This window comes from Rhea pennata, chromosome 3, assembly GCF_028389875.1.
Source record: "Rhea pennata isolate bPtePen1 chromosome 3, bPtePen1.pri, whole genome shotgun sequence".
Classification (NCBI taxonomy): Eukaryota; Metazoa; Chordata; class Aves; order Rheiformes; family Rheidae; genus Rhea; species Rhea pennata.
The window spans coordinates 33,998,815-34,019,103 of record NC_084665.1 but is presented as its reverse complement, the minus strand read 5'-3'; the positions used below and the strand labels follow the sequence as shown (position 1 = coordinate 34,019,103).

At 39.2% G+C, this 20,289-nt stretch overlaps 1 protein-coding gene across 5 annotated transcripts in view; it reads right to left on the bottom strand.

Moving 5' to 3' along the window:
• Positions 1–692: 692 nt before the first annotated feature.
• Positions 693–20,289, bottom strand: part of MOCS1 (molybdenum cofactor synthesis 1) — a 34,235-nt gene continuing 14,638 nt past the window's right edge. For 3 of the 5 annotated variants that reach the window (XM_062571954.1, XM_062571956.1, XM_062571957.1), the window contains 8 exons: positions 19,597–19,761; positions 15,163–15,224; positions 13,753–13,864; positions 13,318–13,430; positions 12,453–12,563; positions 10,047–10,167; positions 8,542–8,589; positions 693–4,365 (listed from right to left, as the gene is read on the bottom strand). In XM_062571954.1, coding sequence (XP_062427938.1) covers positions 3,488–4,365; positions 8,542–8,589; positions 10,047–10,167; positions 12,453–12,563; positions 13,318–13,430; positions 13,753–13,864; positions 15,163–15,224; positions 19,597–19,761 — 1,610 coding nt within the window. In that variant the 3' untranslated portion in view covers positions 693–3,487. Of the gene's footprint in view, positions 4,366–8,526; positions 8,590–10,046; positions 10,168–12,452; positions 12,564–13,317; positions 13,431–13,752; positions 13,865–15,162; positions 15,225–19,596; positions 19,762–20,289 lie in introns of all 5 variants that reach the window. The other 2 variants (XM_062571959.1, XM_062571955.1) reach the window with 2 other exon arrangements.

Sequence of the window (20,289 nt, the reverse complement as noted above, 5' to 3'; positions counted from 1 at the left end):
AAAGCATTAGCCTCTTTGATATAGATTTAATATCCTTACGAATAATAATAATAATAATAATAATAATAATAATAATAATAATAATAATAATAATAATAATAGCTCCTGCTGGCTTCACCTTTAATATTCTACATTGAAGCTTTTTCCAGGCCAGCCTAAGGGAGTGGTAACTGGCCGCAGGATGTGGTCATGAAGGCCTGCCACAAGAGACACAGACTGGATTAGCAGTGAGCAGACAATAAAAAAACCAAACAGGGAATTAGCTGGGACGAGTAATTTTCCAGCAGGCAAAAGAAAAGTTCTGCATGCACTGTGAGGGCGACTGTGCTCTGCAACACTGGCTTTGCATGCCAGTTGGTACAGTGCTAGTGGTGTCACTCATGCCCTTATGGCATCCTTCAAGGGAAGGATGTGGTGGGCTCAGTGCTGTAAGCCATTTCTTTTGGTTATATCATCTTCAAAAATCCTAGTTCCAGGTTAGGAAGCAGCTCCTGCAAAGAGGTTGCTTGCTAATTGCTGGCTAACAATGGCAAATTTTAAGATTTGTCTTGCTGCTCTTGAGTTATAGAAACTAAAATGGCATACAATACCCAACAGAAACACATTGATTAAAATATGTATATGTTCCTTTGAATGAATAAAAAAAAAGTAATTAAAAAAAAAGGTATTCAACACAATGCAAACACGCTTACTGCAATTACAACTAGTCTTTATTAAAACTGCAGTGGACAAAAGCATGCCTCCAAAAATATACAGTTCTTCAAGATGTAATATTACCATTGCCCATCCAGCAACACTGAAATCAAGTTTTATCAACTCACTTCTCTTGCAATATAATGTTAAATTATGCTTGCTTCAATATCTATAAATGTGCATAATTTTAAAACTTGATAATGTAACATTAGCATAAAATGGCACCAAAAGTCTGTTTGCTTTAAGCTTTCAGATTGACACTGTCAGCCCAGGGAGGAAGTAGTGAGTCATAAAATGTGCGTGTCAGTGATGCATGTGCGCTATGGTCCCGTGTATGCTCTGAAGTTCTCTGTACAAGCTCTACAGCATGACAACAAAATTCTCAAAGAAAGAATCACAGGCCCCAAAGCATCATTTGGTTATTACTATGTCTACTTTCTTCTTAGTTTTCAATACTACCTACTGACTGGATGAAGGAAGGGATGACAGAGTATTTGTGTGTGGCTGCAGTGGGGAGCTAAGTGCTTGTGTAAGTCAGGTAACTCAGCAGGTAGCAAGGTGCTACACAGGTGCTTCCTTTCCCAGGCCATTCATTCCCATTCTGAGCTGGGGCAACTTTTGTAGATAACAGCGCAGCAGCTCCACAGTTGGCCGCAGTATTTGCATGGTCCTGTTGGGATTCTTGAGGCTCAAAGCAGCTGTGCTAGCTGCAGTGGTGGAGAAGACATGAGAGCACATCATGTGGACAGGAAGGAGTTTGCTGTGGCTGATTTCAGCAGAAGACAGCACCACCTCATCTTCATTTGGCTTTACAACCACCATTGAAAAGCCTTTTGCAGGAAGGCCTCTCCTGCAAAGGCCAGCCTGGCAGTCATGTGTTTGTTTTTTCCAAGGCAGTGACAGGAGAGCCCAAGGGTGTCATCTTTCCTCCAGTTACTGTTCTACTGTCTCTCTCATTCATTAGGCTGAAGTCCGGTCAGGCTTTGTCCCTCTGCGTAAACTAGAGGACACCTGCACCTCTGCCACAGTAGAAATAGAGTGCTCTGCATTATTCTTTCTTTCTCCACTTCAGGCAGCACAGAGGTTAGGAAAGAAGCATGGGTTAGGACTCCTGGAAGAGAGGCCCTGAAGCTGTTTGCCAGGCTTCCTGCCTCAACCTTGTATAACTTGCTAGTAATTTCTGTCTTACGTGACATCAAGGGAATTAGGACTATAACACTGAATATAGACATACAAATCTTTATGGAGCTGAGCATCTTTCTAGGCTCCTTCCCTTTATCTGCTGCTCAGCAGGCTCAGAAGTAGCTGTTAATTGTGCATTGCTCTATGCCTTATCTCACAGTAACAATAAACAAATTAATTTACCTGCATTAAAAAAGTGCCATTTTTAGTGCCTTTTGTGGTAAGCAGTGTATAAGAGTTGTAAAGTGTAAGCAAATACATTTACATAAAAATCTGTTATCTCCTGAACACAGAGCTGTGCTTATGTTAAATGATCAGGAGCTGTGATAGTGTTGGTATGTGCTTTACTGGTGCTCAGAGTAACTTCCAACTCATTTCACAGGAAGTGACTACATGCAAAGTTTAGGACTTTTTTCAATAGCCTGTTTAAAGTTGTTAGAGCTGTATCTCAACTCCTTGTGTGTATTGAAAGGGAGCACCTTGAAATACATGAAACTTTACAGTAGTCATAAGCACTAGAAAACAAGTAAACCACACTTGAAAATATTTCAAATGCTTCATCAGTATTAATAAAACAATACTGAGAAATTAATTAATCTAGGGCAGTCAATTACCTATGTTATTAAAAGCCATAGGAACATTGCTCCTGGCACCTTAAATGTGGCTGGTTATGAGGAGCTGGCCTGTAGGATTAAAGAAGTGGACTCTTTTGGGGCTTCATGTGATGTATACTCTGAACTCAGGGAGAGCTGACACTGGCTTCATTGCCTGGCATAATTAGATCCCTCAGCATGCAGACACAGGGCCTCAGCATCTTTGAACACTAAGGGAAATATCTTGGATCATGCTTCTAACATTGTAAAAGGTATCTTTCAGATCAGCAAAATAATTCTTCCAACATCAGAAACCTGTTCTACATCATGCTTCACAGAGCACTCAAGGCAGAGGGCTAGGCAGCTGCCTTTTTTTTAAAAACAAACAAACAAATAAACAAAAAGGAAACAAGCACACAATATGTGAACATTAGATGTACAACTTGCGGACAAGAGAAGCAGTAACAATGCAAAGAGAGAGAAGCTGACCTTGACTGTTCCAAAATTATAATCTCTGGTGTAGGTAAGGTCCCTGAGCTGCTTTCTTCCCTGTCACCATCTAAATTCAACCTTCATGAGGGGGAGGGGGAAAAGACAATTCTGAAGTCTAATCCTTGACTTAAAAATAGTTGCCAAATAACTGTGCTTTCAGCAGTAGCTTCATTTCCAGAGCTCACAGTTGCATGGTGTGATGACAGCAGCTGTGAATACTTCACAGCAAGAAGCAAGGCAGGGGGAGTCTATGGTATAACAGAGTCTCTGCTCAAGCTCATAGTAAGGACACTGAAACGAAACTAGTGGTTGAGCAGAGAAGTCTGTCCCCTAAAAAAGAGATGTAGTTAGCAAGTGGCTTCATTGTTCATCCAACAGAAAGGTGACAGAAGTGGAATTATGTAGTTGCTGTAGGGTACATTTGCTGAAGTCTCCAAGCCTAATTCAGCTGAGCAAAAGCTTTTCCATAAAGAGGCTGCACATGAGCAGTGGCCACCTGAGGAGGTCTAGAGGTGTCTGGACATGAGCTAGACCCTTCGAAAATCTCCCCTCTGCCCACCTGTCTTGCTAAGCAACTTCACCTCTTCAATCACAATGTTGTGAGTGACTGCTTTGCACATGTCATACACAGTCAGAGCAGCCAGGCTGGCAGCTGTTAGAGCTTCCATCTCCACCCCTGTCCTCCCCCAGGTCTGACAGGAGCTGCGAATTACCACTGCATGTCTGGCCTCATCCAGGCTCAGAGACACCTCAACATGGTTGAGGGGGATGTTGTGACACAGTGGGATCAAGTGGCTGGTCAACTTTGCTCCTTGAATTCCTGCAATCTGGGCTACTGCCAGCACATCCCCTTTCTTCATCTGGTTCTGCCTCACCATCTCAAATGCTTTCTCTCCCAGGAGGACCACAGCACCAGCAACAGCAGTTCTTCTGGAATCTGGCTTCCCTCCAACATCTACCATTGTAGCCCATCCCTCCTCATCTGTGTGAGTCAAGCTATCAGAGGCACAAGATACCTTGGTGCAAGACCCAAAATCCCTGCTGCAGAATTCAGATACTGGATTTGTCTCTTTGGAGTAAGAGTCCACAGAAACTTGGCCTACAGGAGGAGTCTCTGTCTTAAGGCACTTTGTGTCAATCCTGGAGCTCAAGTCATTTTGGAAGACACAGCTGTCTCTGAGCTGAGTTTGCAGAATTCCTGTCATCATGTGCCACTGTTGCTCTGGGTCAGATACTGGCAGGATGAGCGGTCCTGTATGCTTATTTTTCCTAAATGCTTTTTCCGTCTGTTTGGATAACTCTGCTCTCAAATTCAGCCAATGATTAAATGTGTGGCCCCACTCTTTTGAACTCTGGGGATTCTTCAGGGCATCTTGGCATTGTGGGGATGACATCGGTATAGCCTCTGAAAAATAAAATAAAATAAAATAAAAAATGATGATGATTCACCTTATTAACTGGAAGAGTAATCTAAGTCTGCAACAGATGAGAACCCTACCAGAGCACTGCTTTGAACTTCTCGTATTACGAGAACCTCAAGAAACATCGATTTTTCTCCTTAAGTTCTCCTCTCTCTCATTCTAACTCTCCACATTTGTTGGCTTGTTAGTACAAACCCCAGGACTTGAAACACTCATGGGAAGGTCACAGACAAGAGGCGACAACTTTCTTTCAAAAAGTATCAACACTTACTGAGAAACAACATTAAAGTAAGCTTACAGGAACACTAGTTCTGAAGAAAAACAACTTGCAGCATCTCAGCATCCCGTTGACATTGTTCCAGCATTAGTCTGCTTTAGAAAGCCTGGCAGAGTTAAAAGGAAGGTCTTCTCTCAACTACTTTGAACTACTGCTTTCCAAACACCTTCCTTCCAACATACACAGTTGCACTTTATGCTTTCTCCTCCTCCTGCAGGGAAAGGTCATGCCAGCACTTGAGGAGAGCAGGGACAAGAGGCACCATCTGCAAGTGCACTATCCACAAGTCTCAGGGTTGCTCTGTGATGGGAGCCTCACTTATTACTGCCAACTCTTACCATGTTAATGACAGCTGAAGTTTAACACTGGAAAAATCACACTCCCCTCTTTGACAGATAGATTTTAAATCCACTCTGAAGTAAGTTCCAAGTTGAGCTGGCAGAGCTCCCAGCTGGCACGGAGGTAGTAAACCCTCCTGCCCTTCATCATTTAATCCCTTGGTCTTGGCATTTCCACAGGGCTTAATTCCAAGTATCAAGACAGAAGGAGCCTTTTTCACATAAAAGTGAATTTGTTTGGTAAGTAAAGAGGAAGCAGTATAGAGGTAAGTGTCTAAGTCCTGTTTTAAGAGCCTCATTGATCAGCATTTTTCTCCTTCTTTAGAACTCCTGTTTTCATTGCTCTACTTCGAGAGAGTTGGTAGTTAGATAATTTCATTTTATTTTGTTTTTTTTTAAGCTCAGTAATCTCCTTTGATAGCTTTGGTATTGGGGGTGAACTCCCTTACACATTTTCAGACTGCTCACTCGTGAATCAAAGCAGCTTCCAGGCCATGCTGCACCATGCTGAGTCACCCCCGCTGCCCAGACCTGCAGGTGTTACCCTGGACTGTCCACTTCATAACAACACATACACTTTTGACAGTGCATTGGCAATGGTATTAAAGAAAAAAAAAAAAAACACCCCAAACCCTCTTCCCTCTTGATTCCCAGTCTCTGGGATAACAAGTGACTGATGTGTTTTTCTCAGTTATGCAGCACCCTCCCACCATCTGTTTGACAAAAGCGCGGATTACTGAAGCTTAATGCACCATAGGTTTTTAAATCACTACAATAACTTATGTTCAGGCAAAACTCCTTTCAGATCTACAGCTGAAGGCCTATGCACCAACACTAAGATTCTTGCATGTTTTGCAGTAATGTGGTTACTCTCAGCTCTGATCCTGCACTGTCTAGAAAAACAAGAAATGGGACTAAGTAAACATAATCATGTTTATGCAACATTACTCTGCTGTAGAACACAGAAACATGTGCTCATTCCTTCTTTCTTTCCCTCCTCCTTTGTATAGCAAAGGCTAATCTGAATTTTCTTTCAAAAAGCTAAGACCTCAAGAGTACTCTGTTATCTGGTTTCCTTGATTAGCTTTAAAGTTGAAGTTAAAATCCTGCAGAGTGTCTAGTCTCTCCTGGAGACAAAGGCGGACACGTACTTAGTTCCACAGGACAGACACAAATGGGTGGGAGTTTGGAAAAGAACCACTGTTTAATTCAAGTAGTGAGCTTAAGAAAAATGTGAAATAAAACCAAAACAACAAACAATAATGTACACAAAACAGCTCTTACATTATTTACCTCTCCTAACAACCTATTTTCTCCAAGTCTCACTTAGTCATCTCTATTTTCACCCACATTGCTCATGCTTACAAAACAAATGCATAGCTGTTTTCTACAGCAGTACCTATAACGCAACTGAAACTATTTGAAAAATTGTATCTTCTTGTACCCTATTACTAAGCCTGAGAGTTAATTGTGTTAGATTCCAACTAGCCCAATTTCAGGTGAAAAAAGGAGGCAGGAGATAGTTAAATTAAGGAGGAACCTCCCATTCTTGAACTGAACCTGTAAAGCTATCAGTCTGCTAAAAAGAGTATTTCGATTATATGCAATAGGAAACATAGCATATTACAATAAAGGATCAGACAACAGCAGTGCAAGGAAAAAGCTAGGTTAGGCTTATGAGATAGCAGAACAGATTAATGATTTCCATTGCAGTTTGGCTTACTGAAACTAGCAGAACAGATTAATGATTTCCATTGCATTCATTAACTTTCATTAAATGAATTCCTCCCTCCTCCTTCCCCAACTATGTGCATGCCAGTATTACTTGAATTGTGTAAGTAATTAAAAACACAATCAGGAAATCCCCTAGTGATTCCCCACATGTTACAGTGAGCTATTCTCCATTCATCTCCAGTTGTGGTGTCTGTACCCTTGATGCAGAGACTGCCAGCAGTTAGTCTCCGAGGGACATGGAGCAGCTGGGGAAAACCTGGACAGCCTGCCTCTCAAAGTGCATCAGACCACGCTGGAGCACTTTTCCAAAAGAAATTGGATGGATCTAATCTGTACACATGCAAACATTGTTATGAATGCTAACTTCAGCATGTGGGGATTCTTTCAAAGGCATCTCAAAAGATGACAGCAGACTGGGACCTACATCAGGATTTTAATATAGTTTATTTTTCATCTTTAGAAAAATAAAACCTTCCTTTTGTAACAAGTGAGTACACAATGGTTCCTCTTTTCCTGGAACACAATGCAGCAGCAGTCAAACACAAAAAACAAAAGCAAACTGAGCTAGATGAGCTTGGGCCATTGAAGCCATTCACTTTTAATCCTAGCATGGAAAAAGACAGACTTTCAAAAGAGGAACATCAAGTGAAAAATATTCCTAGTAAAAACAGCAACTATGTTAAGAGTCCTCTGAAGAATCTATTTTCCAATAAAGAAAACAGAAAAGCACTATGTTTGTGGTTTAAAAATAGCAATTGTTGTATCATCTGCAGGAGAGACCTGCAAATTAGTTAGTTACCTTTTGAGTACCTGTTTTAAAAGCTGTGTTTTAATCTGCACAGTGACCAACATACTCCTGAGTTTCAGCGGTAGGATGAGAGTTTGTGTTTGAAATATAATGTTAATCTCTTTTATCCTTGATGTTATTTTTTTTTGACATTAACAAACAGTAGAACTACTTACAACTAAAGATCTCACAATGGTTTTACAAGCATTTCTTCAGTCTTCTTTAAGAGAGAAGCATTTAGGAAGACAGCTATACTACAAAATAGCGAAATCTACAGAAGTAAACAACACACTGAAGATATGTGAGAAAAATCCACAACAGAACCTCAACAGTGCCACATCACTCACAGACGGAGCTTCAAAGAAGAAGGTGGAGTCTGAAACATCTTCGATAGGCCCAACAAGGAGAAAGGCTAATGCCCGTAGGGCTAGTCAGATACTACACTTTTAATTGTTATACAGCATTAAGAGGACATTTCAAAAGAATGAATCTCCATGTTCCAGATTCTACAGAAGCAAGAAGGTGAAAAAGCTTAAATTTCCATCAGATTATGGGTCTTATACAGCATAAAGCATACGCAAGAATCAAAGCTGAATTTCTTCACCAAGGAATAAAAGGAAGTCCTGCATCCTCTATGCTAGTCAATATTACAGCCCAGTTCTAGTTTATAAAAAAAATCACCCCAAACTTCTGTTAATTATCCTACAGATCTAAAATCCAAAGAAAGAAACAAGAAAGTTAGTGATTCCTTTGAAAAATTTAATGCACTTCTCAAAAGTAGAAAAAAAAAAAAAAAAAAACAGGAAGTGCAGTCCATGGGAAGCTGTGATAAGGCTTGGCAGGAGCTATAAATGTTTCCTCCTTTTCCATTTCAGCATAATTTTAACCATAACCTGTTTCTCCACCAAACCAAAACCAGAACCATAAACAAGTCAGAACTAAAAGCCCAACCCACTCTGCTTCCCCAAAGACATAAACCAAACAAAATCGTGTTATATTTATTACGTACTGATTTGTCACCCACCAATCAGGATCATTGGCCGATTTTTCATCTGGGAAATGTTAAACATTCCTAGAAATAAAATAAGGAATATTTAAAAATCCTAGCTTTTTAGATTTTAAGTCATGCTTCTGGTTTACATGCTTAGTTTTCTGCTCTTCACAGTGCAACCTTCACATTAGGAAAAATCAAAACTCAAGAAAAACCAGTGGAACAGGGTGCGAAAGGGAAAAATCTAGCATGATAATATTTCAAAATATAGCCACCATAGTCTGCAAGTATCCAGCTGCTATGAAACTATCACCCTGTAAAGCCTTTTCCCAGAAAGCTTTCCATAATTTGAATTACAACCTACCTATTACAGTATTCAAATAACTTGGGACTATCTTACTTCTTAACAATAGCATTTAACTGTATTAATTCTATCAATAAGCTGTTAATAGTGTTCCAGTTCAAAGTAGTCCAACCACAAAAGGTCCCAAGGACAATACTGGGATTAACAAGTTGGAAGAAGGAAAAAAAAAGTCAGGTAAAACCATTTTGCCATCAACAGCATTTACTAGAGGGGGGAACACTTTCCCTCTCCACCCTTCCAAATCATAGAACAAAAAAAAAAAAAAAAAAACCACTAAAAGAAAAATGAACGGTTTAGAAGAAAAAAAATAACACTAATCACCACCCAGAAGCCCTACCAAACCTCCAACTCAATTCTTAGATTTAAAAAACATCGTTTCATCTGGGTCAGAGCAATGTGCTTTGAAAATGAGTCTGATACAGACTGATAAATTTCATTAAACCTGTTTTGTGCATAACCAAAAAAGGGCAAAACCAACTGTTAGTAATCTGGCAGAATCTGTAAGAGAACAGAAGAGTCAAAGCATATTTTTGGTGTAAAATGGACTATCCCCTGCTCATGGAGCCAGTTCATGTATAAGAGGTCAGCATTCCCAGCTGCAGCCAGATTACCAAAAGGTGGTTATGTGCAGATGTGACTGAAATATACTTTATTGCTATATAAATTAAGACTGATCTAGCTTGAGGATGTAACTGCATCATCACAGACCTTGTGTGATTATCCTGTTACTTCTAGAAACAGGATAACGCAGTAGTTGGACTGAGAGCTCAATTTAGTTCTGGTTCTTATTTTACAGCAAACTCATTTCAAAAAAAACAAGACCCAGTGCAACTCTATCAATTTCTGTCTAGCTTTACTGCTTTGCTGCTGTGATCACAAGAAGTGGTATTTGCACCTCTTTGAAGACAGAAAGTCAAAAAAATCTGAAAGACTGCTAGATGGTCTGGATTCCAGCTCATGTGGAAGTTAAACTCAAAACTGGCATTCAGACTTTTTAGTAACTGTATGACTGATCCGTTACCAACTTTCTACTAGATAATACAGTCTTCCATCAGATGAGAAAATTCTTTCCTCAGTGAATGCAGCTTCATTCAAGAACCTTCTTCTTCGCTGCAGGAGACGGACATTGTTTGTCCTAGTTACTGCCTTTCTTTCTAAGGTATAACAAACATACCAGCATGCTGTTTCTTTTTTCTGCCCACTGCTGCTCCGATAATTTGAACCAACTCTTCTTCTGAGGCACCTGACCGTAAGTGATCTCTCAAGGACACTTCTGAATTTCCAAAAAGGCACACCTGCAGCCAACCCAGAGGAAATAAAAGAGAAGAAATGAGAAAGATAATAGAAGAAACGATCCTTCTGTAATGCACAAGGTTTGGGTCAATGATTAGAACTGTTGTTTCTGTAAAGCAGCAAGTTCCCATTCAGCTAAATGTGTAACATCCTCTCATGACTGCATAGACACCAACAGCTCCATCAGTCTCTGAAGGTGACAATATGACGCTGTCATAACGCAGTGTCCTCACTGGTAACAAAGGCAGCGACCCAGCTCTCCAAAGACAGCTTTAAGGGAGAGCATATTCAGGTGATTATTTGTGGCTAAGAACAGCATATGCTGAACTCAAAAACACACATTTGCTTCAACACTAGTAACACTGAAGGTAATGGGCCACTGGAGAAAAAAGGGATAGGTGGTTTACTAGGCTACCATATATGTAATTCAATTTCAAAAGGATAAACACGGGGAAATTAGGAGGTTTACGCAGCAAGTCAGCAGGATACTCCACTACTGGTAAACTACTGTTCCCTTGCACTAATCTGATGTTGCAGCAAGAAACCATGAATATGTCAGGGACACCTTACTATTGAAACCAGTAACCATATCCTTTCCTGGATTAAGTTTTCAGATGCTGAGCAGTTCTTGAATACATGCATGCACGGATCCCAATGCAAAAAACTAACTTACTTCAAGGATTCAGTTTTTATTTAGAGTGATTGCTTTGAAGCAGAGCAATACTGATATGTCTTCTGTAGCTTGTAGGAAACCCCTTTTGTTCAATAATGGTCTAAAACCAACAGATTATATCCTTTAAGAAGTGGAAGGCAAAAAGAAAAAAAGGGCTATCCAACAAGGAAATTAAAAATTACTGCTCCTTTAACATCACTTACCTGTTGCTTAAAGAGATTTTTCGGGGGGGGGTGGGGGGTTGGGTAGTCTATTATTAGCTTTTTGAGTTCCTCAGAGACAACTCAATTATTTTAAGATAAAAATGGAACAGAAAAGTGTTCACTTCATACATGCAAGTTATCACCTCCAAGATATCTAAACCCTTCCATTAGATTTGTTTGGAATGAGCTAATAAGTTAAAAACAAACAGCAAAAATGTGACAGAAAGCTACAACACTACCATACAGAACAGCATGGCTACCTTTCAGAGTCATGCTTGCCTGGATAAGCCTGATTCCTCAAAAGGAAAAATCTACTGACATAAACCAACCAAATTAAGAAGTGAAGTTCACCAGACTTTACTTGTTTTCCCTCCTCTAATCTAAAGATTCCACTTTGGCAAGCGTCCCTCTGAATGCAATACTATGCAAAGAAGAATTCTTTGACAATTAACCCTCATAGTTTGGCTTCAGTTTATAGGGTAGCTGATCTCCTTTTCCCATTCTCTTTGCAGACTTCATCATTTCATTCCTCCTGATCTACCTTCTCCATCCTTCTAACTCTACTTTTAGGGCTCTATTGTTCAGTGTTATACAGTTAAGGTCCAGCTCTGTTATTACTGTATATCATCTTTTAAAAATGTAAATAGTTTTGGAGAGGTCTAGCCTATTGAAAAAAATGTTTATGAAAGATTTTTTTTTTCTTTATTTCTTTCTCCATATACATACACGTGCAGCTTGGGAAATTTATGTAACCTAAGCCCATTGGGCCTTCAGGCTGCCTGGGTCATCTGACATTAGACAGCAGCACAGCTGTTGTCAATATCAGGTGACAACATATAAGTGCCAATTCTTAATTGAAAGCTTTAATTTTGCCTCCAGAAACTGCCAGTTTCAACGTGGCAGGAAACAGTTCTCCCTCCCCCTTCTACAGCCGTCAAGCAAATGTACAGGCTGCCCTTGAAGAAGGGTGTAGGAAAATGTTTGGTGGAACAGGACAGGATCCTTGTGGAACACAAAAGCCAAGCCCTCACAGCTGCTTGGATCTCTTTTATGGGAAATCATCTGCTTGTCACATGTTTAAGATGATTTTGAATGAAAAATTAAAATAAATGTTTATTTTACTGGTCCTGCAACCAACATTCTACAATTCAAGTTAACAAAATATGTTAACAAAATAAAGAAACCAAAAGAAAGTGATGCAGTATCTCCCTAGCAGCCTAGCAAATAACAAACCTACAAACCTGAACAAGAATTTGTGCAGCAAGAAACCAAAAAATAATTATTACCAGCTCACTTCAGCATATTTATGCATCTTTCCATGCTACCCTTACATCAGAGCTACTTTTGAGGGAAGAGGTTCAATTCTACTTTAGCAGTGAGAAAGCAAAAAGATTCACGTTTCACTACTAACCTTTAGGTTTCCATCTGCTGTTATCCTCAGCCGGTTGCAGGATCCACAGAAGTGCTCTGACATTGAGGTGATAAAACTGATTTGTCCTTGAAAATGTGGCACCTTATAACTCTATAGAAGCACAGAGGAGAAAAAAAATGAGACAGTAGGACAGTCTCTTTGTTTTAAAAGCTCAACCTATTTCAGACTTCTATCAAATCTGATCTGAAAAAGATAACTTAGGCTTCTTCTTCCTAAGGATCAGTCACAACATCCAAGGCCTGCCTTTTCTAGACCTGGGGTAGATCAAGAGAAAGATGTGAGTATGTGAAAGTTTAAGTTTTGATGCATCTGCTGCTTAGCCTAAATAAAACATAGCTACTCAGTTCCATTCAATTTACAATAGGTTGCTGTTACATTACACAAAACCCACAACACTCCCTCTCAATTTGCCAGTCTCTCCAGAAAAAAGCCAGATTATTTGCTTTTGCTTTACCTAATCTTTAACCAGACTACTAGAGAAGAAAGTTTGTTCTAATACACTTTTATATTGTTAGTTCACTGAACAACTGTTTCATCAGGCTTGTTCATCTGCATCAGTCATAAATGCATAGACACAAACTGTCAAAAAGTTTCAAAAGCCTTTCTATTCTTTTTATGACAAATGCATCCAGTAAACACGTAGTGCTTCAAGAGGTAAAAATTATGACTAAGGTTTAATAAGTCAAACCACATGTAGGCAGCTTGACCAAAATCCTGGAATTACTCTGATTTTTTTTTCAATAAATCAAATATAAAATGCAGAACATGGCATACTTGGAGGATTTTGGGCAGTGGGAAGGGGAAGAATTGGGGCACATTTCACAAGTTCTTTGTCTACCCTCACCTTGGCTGTGCTGGAGGCTTCACAGGGCAATTTTTCCAACTCAGGCCATCGCTGTTTAATTGTATCAAGCATTTCTTTGTAGCTCACCATCTTCTTAAAGTTCCATTTATTGCCTAGAATTAACAAAATTAGCATAACTTCAGACTGTGGTTTTTATTTTATCAATGAGCTTTCGTTTCTCCACAGTCTCAGTTGTCCCTACAGGTGTCCCCAAACCAACTAATCCTAACTCATCCTTCTCCAACATATACAGGGAAGACAGATGAATTGCAAAAACCAAAACAAAACATTTAACAAAATCTGAGGTAATCCCTCAGGAGATCATCAAAGCTTCAAGAAAGAAGCCCGAAGAATGAAAGATACAACCACCAGATAATTTACCCATGTCCAAGGCACCCCAAACTCCATGAAGAATTTCAAAACAGGACTGCTTACCATCAAAAGGCATGTACTCTATGAACCTCACATCAAGTGGCAGATCCTTCGTGAAATCCACAAAGCCTAGCAGTTCATCCTCATTGAAGCCTCGCATCACCACACAATTTACCTGAAGGAAAAGCAGTCGCCTGAAATTAGTGAGCAGAGTATGACTTTCTTACCTCCTGCACAGGGTTTCATAGTCCTCAGGTAAGGCAAGGTAGGTAGGAAAAAACATTTTATTTTGAAATAAAAAGATGATTAGAGAGTTCTGAAGGCAGGTCTAAATGGTGCAGATGATCATTTGTGTCACACACACCTTTCAGTTTTTGCATCCAGCCTAGCCGAATTTTAGCCTTGCTAAACAAAAGCAAGGTAACAAAGGCATTAATCTTACTCATCTATGATACGGCAGTTTTACTGCCTAAAATGACAACTCTACTCCCCAGTGCTACATTTTAATGCTTCTGTAAATGTACAGGCAGGATACCTTCTGCAATGTGATCTACTCTGGCAGATCACAGGCAAATGCTCTAAACCAGGAAGTGTTGATACAGCACTCCACAGTCACAAGCTGAAGCATGACTAGCTATGTCTGCCTCCAAAAAGAAGTTAAAACTGACTTTTCTGCACTTTTCTTATAAGATGTATTTACATTCGAGCCTTGGGTCTTCTCTGCTTTATCTGAGGAACAAGAGACAGACATGAATTGTTAAAACACTCCCTGTTAGGAAGGCAGACTTGAATATCCTAAGCAGAGTGCATCAGTTCTTGAGATTTTTCAGGAAAGCCTATAACCTACTTCCATTTCAAATGTTTTCCATAATTCTACAGTCTAAACCACTCACACATAATTGATCTTCCAAAACACTGGAGAAAATGCAAGGAACCACAGTTGTAGCTCAGAACTGCAAACAGCTGAGTTAGGGTGAAGTTTCAAACCTAAGCTGATCTACCTGCACCTCCAAAGGATAACTCCCTTGGCCTCTCCCTTGCACTGACACTCAGACTCTGCTGTGAGTGGTTCAAGGAGATAAACCACGATAAAATTATTAATGTTTTTCTGCAGGGTGGTTTCCTGGCTATTAACTCTTGGCCAAGTTCACAGATGGGTCAGACAAGTGGCAGCTCAATAGAGAGGGTGGGAACAGGCAAGCAGAGAACAGGACCATGCCTGTAGCTCGGCAATCAATAAGTTTTGCTGCAGTGTGAACCCATACCCTCAGCTGCACATGAAGAGAACATGAGTTTCCCCTCATTACCTCTTGATGTGACCTTCAATCGACTACAGTTTTTTGTAAGTCTTACTAAGAATTATTGACAGAAGGGGAAAAAAAAATAAATTCCTCATGAGGGTGAGTTATATCTTTTCATCACATGTTATGGTAAAACACAATAGTTCTAGAGTAAAAAAATAACTGGCTTTACCTTAACAGGATGATATCCTAGTTCTGCGGCTTTGTGGATTCCTTCCATCACCTTGTGAAAGCCTAAAATATAAGGGGAATAAAATTTTATTTTTCTTGTTTAAAAACAGAATGCAAAAGGAGGTCATTAAATACTAGACAAGAAAAATAAATAAAAACAATCTGATTCAGTAGACATGCCATAGAGCTGTAAGTAATTAAACTTTAATTCTACCCCTTTCCTAAAGGTTGCCAACGTGACTGGTTAAGTTATTAAGATCTGTCTTTTTAATTGGCATTTGGGTAGTCAAAAACTTTGGGATGCTTTTCTGCAGCTTTAGGCATCCACCTATTGTTAACATTTGACTCTCCACTTCTCTTACTTCAGCTTTGCCTTGCATTATGTCCTTCTTAAAGGGAGTGCCAAACATCTGTGAATTGCCTCCAGATGCAATGAAGAAAGAATATTAAATTAATGTTTATTTGATAATAATAGCACATGTGTCTGTTAAAACTGCAGAATCTCACTGTTGTAAATCACACATTTAAAATGATGCTAGGTGAATTTAAAATGGGAAGTTGAGGAGGAGGGCTTATGGGGAAGAAAAAAAAGAAAAAAAAAAAGTTCCTCAGTTCCATGTTTATCCCTAGCTACAGATTTAGTTGGCTTCCCCAAGCCCACAGCAGAGGCAGCATTTTACAGGATCTTCATCATTACTTTAAACATGGGGATTTGGTGAGCATAAGATGGGAGATGAGAGGAAAAGCATTTAGGAAAGCAATTCAGTTGAATTGCTTCTTTCAGCCTTGAAAAAAAATGAAATATATTAGAAACTGCAATGACTTCAAGGAATGAACCGTTCATCCTCATCCTACTTAAGTGTTGGCTATACATGTCAACTGCTCCCAAAGCGATACAGTTAAATTAAGGCAAATGCCTTCACCCATATACACATCTCCTAAATTTGGAATATTAAAAAAAAAAAAAAAAAAAAAAAAAAAAAAAAAAAAAAAAAAAAAAAAAAAAAAAAAAAAAAAAAAAAAACACGCACCACGCACAGCCAGGCAAGGTTATGATTCCAAGGGCCTTAAAAAAAAAAAAAAGAAAAAGAAAAAAGAAAAAAAAGAATAAGGAAAAAAAGACTCACTTCCTTTCTCATTCAAACCACACCTTCTTTCAACTTTCAACAGAACCAAGACCTTTCATCGAGATACCAGTTTTAGGTTTGACTTTATTCCTTCCCTGTTACACTCACTGGCTGGAGCAGAAACAAGGTGATAGTGGGAAGTTTGAGACAGAAAGCTACTGATCACTGTGTACAAATTTCTGGTAAGTGGAAATACACAGCTGTTAAGTCTAGTACCTGATGGGGTAGAAGAGACATTTACAAACACAGCACTAAGTGCCCTTCTTCTTCACTCTAAACTCAGGTATGAGAGCTCAAATAATGGATGAAACTGAGTTCCTACTTCCACAGCTATAGTTCCAGAGTACTTTACATACACTAACAAAAAGGCAACATGTCCTAGAAGTTTGTGCTGACTTTCTCCCTGTTGTTCCTGTTTGTTTTCCTGTGTAGGTCTGTTGCTGTCTTTTCTGTCTCCTCTCTACTGGGAACTCAAATTCTCTGGCAAAGGGATCATGCCTTTGTTAATCTATAGGTGTTTACTCCAAGCAAACTATAGCTTGTTAACCCAATATTAAGCATGCACAAAATATTGTTATGCTCAAAATCAGAATAAAGGAGAGACAAAAAGCTTTCATGTAACTGCCTTCTAGCCAGTAAAGAGCAGGTATTATCAAGGAGGGACAGAGGTAAGCAGAAGATGTTGTTTTATGAATAGGTCCTAATGCTAGTCTGGCTGCAAAAAAAACAAAGGTGAAAAACAAGGAGTGAACAGGTGAACAGTAAAATAACTGTTACAAACAACTGCTTAAAGTTGTAACTTGTCACCATGCTCCTTCATCACTCCTTGCTTTGCAGGTATTGTGGCATCAGTGGTAGCTTTCATTCCAATTAAGTGAATTTGCAGACTGAATGTGGGAAGAGAGATAATACACTGCTGTAAGCACATCCCAGAGCCACAAAGGGGATAAGAAAGCTCAGCAGCAGCTCAAAAGACCTTGTGTACAACTTCAGAAAGGTGACACTGACTCAACAGGCGAGGAAAAAAAAGACAAAAGCAGCAGATTGAAAACTAGGCATGTTTGAATATTCACATACTTGGGCTCGGCTGGCTGCAGTGGTATGAGAAGATTACAGCTTGCAATAGATCTAAATCAATGTCATTCCCAGTTCTGCCTGTTATTTCCTGCCACACTAGCATGAAAGTGCTGATTAGAATGACTATTCAAAAATCTCTGCACACGCAAAAAAAAAAAAAAAAAAGACAAGCTATTTTGATAACAACTGTGAGCTTGTTTCCACTTAAAAGATTGAGGGCAGGGTAATTACTTAAAATAAAAATTTGTTACAGAGTAAATGAAAATCCATAACTGCATTTTGTATTTTGAGGCTAACTTTGTTTCTGTGAAATACCTGATTATCTCACTCTTTGCCTTATCCTCAAACTTTTGGGAAGAAAAGCAGCCTTCTGTAATCTTCATTAAAGATATAAAATTCCCTCCCAACTTTTCTAAAATCTTAGAACTAGTCCTCAGAGGAGCAGAAAAATTGATTCCAAGTTCCTGAGTTCCCGGTTAGCTCCATAATCAGATGTCAGCCTAGCCTTCCATAGAAGTTTTCAGCCTATAGAAGTCTATACCTGGAATCCCTCTCACCTTAAGAGAGCTCTATCTTGTCGCCTCTGGAACTGCCACACGACACATGGTAGCACAGTAGGGTGGGCACTTTATTCTCTGCTCATTCCATATTTGGAAATCTCCTATTAAATAAAAAACCCTCAAAAACAATAAAAAGTGTTTTTACATTAAGAAAAAAAATATTATTGTTTTCACCTGATCTCTATTAAAAAAAAGATTTGGAGATTTAATTCTCCTCTTTAAAAAATACTAGGAGTCACTGGAACTTTCTTCCTCATGCTTTGTTATTTGGCCGAATACTTTCCCTCTTTGTGGTTAAAGGCCTTTTTTCTTCAGGAGAAGAGGAAAGTAAAGGAACATTTTATATAAATTCTCCAACAACTTTTAGTGAGATGTATTTTATAAGCAGCACATTCCTAACAGCTTCCAATCAGATATGCAGAGCTGTGGCCATATAATTCAGGAAGCTACAAGATCAAGTTTTTCCCTTCAGTAGCCAAGCAGGAACTTGTTTCCAGTGAATGTCACAAACCAGCTACTCCTCAGACGCAGAAAGCAGAAGGAGAGCACACAGTCAACACCTACTTGTGATTTGATACTCTCAGATACCACTCTGAAAGCCAACTGTGCCACAACATAACCCATTAAGGCAATAGCCTAAACTAGAAGGGTAATGCTCAAGTCCAGACTTATTTCTGACAGGGACAGATTTCTGCACCATGACTTAGAAACCTGAAGAAGTACTCCCAGAGACAAAGATAAGAGCATATTTCTGTACCTGTCAGAAGAACTTTGATTTGATAGTAGAGTGATTCAAATGTTGAAATTACTTCTCACAGCATCCCAGATTTCTAAATACTTTGCCACAGATTTAGCTGACATTATTGCACCATCTAGTGGCTACCTGGAGGTTTTGTCTAAATCAGTTCACCGACTGCCAAAGCTGTCTAGAATTTTCATTACTAGACAAAAATAAAACTAATTTGATCTTGCATCATTGTAAGTTGGAAAAAATCACAAACATTTGTGTTGAACTTCATGCTGAGCTTTAGGATTCATTTATATAAGAATCTGTAACATTAGGCACCTCTAAGCATTTTTGAAACCTTGAAATTACTAGCTCAATCAGAAAAGTTACACCCTTAATTAGCACCCTTCCTCAAATGAGCTCAGGAATAGCTTTTGTTTCTTCCTTTGAAAAAGTAATGAAGATAGAGAAAATGGCTAATTATAGGTTAGATAATTGCTGGTGTCTTACCATGACTTCCAGAAACTGCTGATTTTGGCAACAAATGTTCAGTTTTTATGGCATGTAAGTCCTCATCTGTTTTAGTCAGAATACTGTTCTTTAACAGCATTAAAAAGCAGCAGCATGAGACCTCTGCAAGATTTGGAAGGTCCTCTTGATTTCCATGACTAACTAGAACTTAGTCAGTTACCAGAATCTGTAAGTCAGTGCCACAGACAGTGGCACGGACTTTGTTCCACCACTTCTGACTAAAGGGTTTCTTCCTGCCTAAGGATCATACAGTCCCCTATCAAACATGCTAGTATAGATTGCTTTTTCTAGCCTCAAAAGGATATCTATTCATTTCTCTCCCATAATAATTGAGCATGAAAATGAAAGATACCAAACAACTCACAACATTACTATAAGTATTAACAAAGTTGCCTTGGAACATGAGCCTGTACCTTTCCTCCGGACAATGAATTCAAATTTAGCTGGAACCAAAGTATCCAGGCTAATGTTGATGGCATTCAGTCCTGCCTCCTTCAGCTGGGGCAGCAGCCTGGCTAAGTTGATCCCATTGGTTGTGACAGCAATGGTTTTCAGCCCTTCTAGCTTGTACAGTTGACCTAGGAAACGAAAAGGAAAAGAAAAAAAAAAGAAAAAGAAAAAAAGTCATTCAAGATGTGAGGAAAACATGGACACTTCAGAGTGCCAACCTATTTCCAGCTGTCATGTTTTTGCATGAATGCATTTCAAGAGATATAGAAGACAGTTTATTGCAAGCAAAAGTGGTTATGAACACTGAAAATATACACTAATTTCAGTCTCCACTTACTAGAGTAAATGGCTACTTTGCTGCTGGAAGAGGGCCTCTGATTCTATATAGCTTGATTTCCCTTCTTTTCTTAATCTGGCTTGGCAAACTGAATTCTATGTTCTGTAATAATAATAATAAGCAGCTAGCTATTATTTCTGCACCTGACACTTGAACCACCTGTATTTATATAGCAACATTAATCCTGCTGTCCTTTAGAAGAATCAGTTTTAACTCAGAGGCACATGCCAACAGGACTGATTTTAACCACTTAAAGAACTACCACGTATGCTCCTAGGTAGACCGAAAAAGATCAACATTTCCAAGTCATACAGAGAAC